Below are 4363 nucleotides of genomic sequence, written 5' to 3'. Positions count from 1 at the left end.
CGATTTTTGAAACTAACATAAGGTAGCTCTCTAAAATCGAACGACGATCAAAATGGTATAAGGTTCATTGTCTCCTGTTGAGAAACAAGAGAGAACGAACTGGGTCGAGATGCGTGCGACTCCCTATTAAATCTTTTTTAAAATTGTTTTTATAGAAAAATAATATATAATTTTCTTGAAATTTCGGTATCTCTTTGGAAATTTTTGGACACCTATGGCTATTTTTAATTATTTAATTGAGGAAGAAATGTTATTAAAAATATTAAAATTTCTTGAAAAATTCCCAGATTTTTATACAAAATTATTTTGAATATTTTGAAACCCTCTGAGGTCGGTCACTCTCTTTGGTTCTATGTATTCCTCGAGAATATGAATTTTCGTTACAATTTCCTAGTTAAGTTGTTTTAAAATTATAAGTGTGGTCTTTTAGTTTCACATAGAAGACTATCAAAACAATTAGAACACACTTATGGTTTCAGTAATAATTATTATTTAAAATCATTTAACAATACTAATTTCATTGTTCTTTTATTTTATTAGAAATCATTACACAATTATTTTGGTTTCACATACAAGACTATCAAAACCACTAAACCACACTTATGATTTCAGTAATAATCATTATTTAAAACCATTTGACAATAATAATTTCATTGTTCTTTTATTTTATTAGAAATCATTACACAATTATTTTGGTTTCACATACAAGACTATAAAAACCATTAAACCACGATTATTTTGGTTTCACGTACAAAACTATAAAAACCATTAAACCACAATTATTTTGGTTTCAAAGTGATTTTGAAAAAGTTAGACAAAGACAGAAATTCATTTTACAACGGAAGAAACAAAAGAGAGATGATGAGGCTTTACAAAAAAAGTGGTCACTGATTGATTGATTCACATTTGTCAATTTGTTTTATGTTATAAGTGTGTACTATAGTTTGTGAATAATGGTTTAAATGTTTATCACATTTGGTCTTTTGTTTTATTACAAAACCATTAGACAATTATTTTGGTTTCACATAGAAGACTATCAAAACCATTAAATCATACTTATGGTTTTAGTAATAATCATTATTTAAAACCATTTAACAATAATAATGATTTCAATGTATAACATCTTGAAACCATTTAACCAATATTTAGGATTTCAAAAATCATCATTCATCATTCATCTTGAAACCATTTAACCAATATTGACGGTGATGATGATTTCGGTGGCGATGATGATGATGATGGTGATTTTTGTGATGGTGAAGAATGATGATTTTGTGTTGTTGTTGGCGTTGGTTTGGTTTTGAACAGAAAAGTGAATTAGAAATGATAACCGTTAATTTCTTATAAAAAAACGTTTGGAGATGGGCTTGGGTGGGGGGATGTATGACGAAATGGGCTGGGGTGTACGAAGCAATTATGTTGGGTGGTGTATGACAAATCAGCTGGGGTGTACGAAACAATTATGTTGGGGGGTGTATGACGAAATGAGCTGGGGTGTACGAAGCAATTGTGATGGGATTTATGCATGGTGCATAAACATGCCTTATTCACCATAACCACTCCCGTTTTTTTAGGTCTTAGAAGCTATCTGAAAGTTAAAAGTGAAAATAAGAGCTTTTAGAAAAAAGTTAAAAATGTTTGATAACTGTTTTTTATTCATAAAAAGTTCTTTATCTATATATATTTTATTCATAAAAATTAAGCAACTTTTTTCTATCAAGAGCTTCTTGAAAATCTGTTTGGCCTAGATTATATTTTTATTGAGCAAAAACATTTGAAATAAGTTAGGCCAAACGATACCTAAGTTGATGGTTCAGATTTTTGTTTGACTTTGGAGAAGTCGTTTTGGCTGTGATCCACTGATCCTTTCTTTTACACATATACTCCATATGATTCAACTTCATATAGCAACCTAACGATTTTTTGCCACCTTTAAATTTCAATACCTTTCTCATTTCTTTGATTTATTGAATTTTTCATACTTTTTCTTGTGAATAATTGAATTCTTCATACTTCCATAATCCATATAATTGTAGGATTTGTACTTTTCGCACCCCTAGATTCACTTAGTCACCCCTGAAATTACCTTAATACCCTTCCTACTATCTACCCCGCGTACAGATGCCCGCCTCCTGGATAGCGAGGGTCAAAATAAGTGACCATTTGGAAGTGGTTTCACCCCCTAAAATGTATTTTAAAAACACAACGTTCGCCTTTTACACAACGAAAATGGATCTTTGTTCGCTTTCTAGCAAGCGAACGACTTCTATATATATATATATATATGCATAGACCTTCAGACAGAAACAGTACACACTTGCATCAACTTGTTTTTCCCTCTCCAAACCCTTACTAAATCGGCGATTTTGGCCAAGGAGGTGTTTCAAGGTCACAATCCAACCATCAAAGAGCTCCATGACCATCCCAATGAGTTGAATGCAAATGTAATGTTACTCTAAAACCTTTCTCTTTCGTTTTGCAAAGCATTTCGTTTACATCACGTCAAACATATTTTGCTGGTAGAGTTCGCTCCATAAGTAGCGAGCATGCATGAAAGAGTTTGCTCCCTAGGTAGCGAACAAGTCTGGGACTGAAATTTACTGCTCTGTTATTTCCATTTTAATTCAAAGAGTGTGATGGATGATTCAAATACACACAAAGTAGACACTGAATTAGGGAGTATGACTGAACAAGGTAATGTTGATGCAAAGCCGCCCGACGAACCACACAACGTTGTGCCTCTTCCTCTTCCTCATCCTCCACCTCCTCCTCCTCCTACAATTGATTTTCGCATCCAATTTACAACGGCAACAAAGTTTGATAATCGCGCACAAATGCTTAAATGGGTTAGTGATTTAGCACGTTCGTTAGGTTTCGTTACCGTGATTGTAAAGTCTGATAATGAGGCTATTGGTAGAAAGGGATATGTACATATTGGTTGCCAGAGAGGCGGTAAATATCGGGAGTACTGCCACAGGAAAAGCGAACAAAAGATGACGTTAAAGTGTGGTTGTCCGTTCAAATTGAAGAGTTATCTGTTGAGCAGCGGACAATGGAGTTTAAATGTTGTCAACGATGAACACAAACACGAGATGACTGGAGATTTTCAAGGTCATAAATATGCTCAGAGGCTTCTACCCGAAGAGAAAGAATTGGTCCGCGAACTGACAGAAAATATGGCACTCCCGCGGAATATCATGACGACACAGAAGAAGAGGCGACCACAGACAGCTACAACGATGAAACATATTTATAATATACGTTGTAGAATGAATATGGCTATTCGGGGTTCAAGAACAAAGATGCAACATCTCATGAAGTGTATGACCGAAGGCAAGTACTTGTATAACCACAGAGTTATTCCCGGAACTGAAACGATGAGCGATATTTTTTGGGCTCATCTGGACTCGGTTAAGATCTTTAATACGTTTCCAACTGTGGTTATGATGGATTCGACTTACAAGACAAACAAGTACCGACTCCCCCTGTTTGAAATTGTTGGTTCAACTTCAACCGGAAGGACTTACCCCGTAGGATTTGCCTTTTTGTCTCAGGAGAAGGAAGATAAGTTTGTATGGGCATTACAAAGCATTCGCGGGATGTTGCTTTGTCAAGACGACATGAAGGTCATTGTCACCGATCGAGACCAAGCTCTTATAAACGCGGTCAACATTGTTTTTCCCAAATGCACTCCTTTAATTTGTCGGTACCACATTCAAATGAACATCAAAGCAAACTTTATAAAAAAGGCAAAATTGGGTAGAAAACTGAGAATACGCACAGTATGGAGACACGTGAAGATACTTTGAGAAAACATAGTAGACTCCGAAACAGATGATGAATATAATTCTTGCTTGACGACTTTCAAAGAATGTTGTCAACAATGGCCCAAGTTCGTTGCATATGTTGAGGGCACGATACTAGGTCCGGTTAAGAAAAAGTTTGTGAGGTTATGGACAGACCGCGTTATGCATTTTGGTAACACCACCACAAATAGGGTTGAGTCATCTCATGCGAGATTGAAAAAATACTCGATGAACAGTTTAGGTGACATTTGTAGAAATTGGGAAAAGATGAATAACATGCTCAACAATATACTAATCCAGTGCCAGAAGGAGTTTCAACAGAGCATCATTTTTAGAGATCAAAATTTGACGAGAAAGGTGTTGTGGTCCCATTTGCAAGGAAATGTTTCAAGAGAAGCAATTAAACACTTAATGGATGAGGTTCGTCGGGCAAAGTCGGTTGGTACAAATAAGACGAAGTGCGGATGTCTGTTAAAGTCAACAATGGCTTTGCCGTGCGCGTGCTCACTTGCCAAGACCGTCAATGAAGGCAAAACGATTAGTTTGAATGACATCCA

The 4363-nt window shown here is 35.5% G+C and overlaps 1 protein-coding gene across 1 annotated transcript; it reads left to right on the top strand.

Annotated features, from left to right (window-relative positions):
* Positions 1-2636: 2636 nt before the first annotated feature.
* LOC123922220 (protein FAR1-RELATED SEQUENCE 5-like) lies at positions 2637-3809 on the top strand. Its single transcript, XM_045974961.1, has one exon. The coding sequence runs from the start codon at positions 2637-2639 to the stop codon at positions 3807-3809; it is 1173 nt and encodes a 390-aa protein (XP_045830917.1).
* Positions 3810-4363: the final 554 nt, after the last annotated feature.

Source organism: Trifolium pratense, linkage group LG4, assembly GCF_020283565.1.
Source record: "Trifolium pratense cultivar HEN17-A07 linkage group LG4, ARS_RC_1.1, whole genome shotgun sequence".
Lineage (NCBI taxonomy): Eukaryota > Viridiplantae > Streptophyta > Magnoliopsida > Fabales > Fabaceae > Trifolium > Trifolium pratense.
This window is presented reverse-complemented; position numbering and strand designations above follow the sequence as displayed.

Excerpts from the sequence above, each read along its gene's own strand:
- LOC123922220 (XM_045974961.1), top strand. The coding sequence starts at position 2,637 with ATGGATGATTCAAATACACACAAAGTAGACACTGAATTAGGGAGTATG.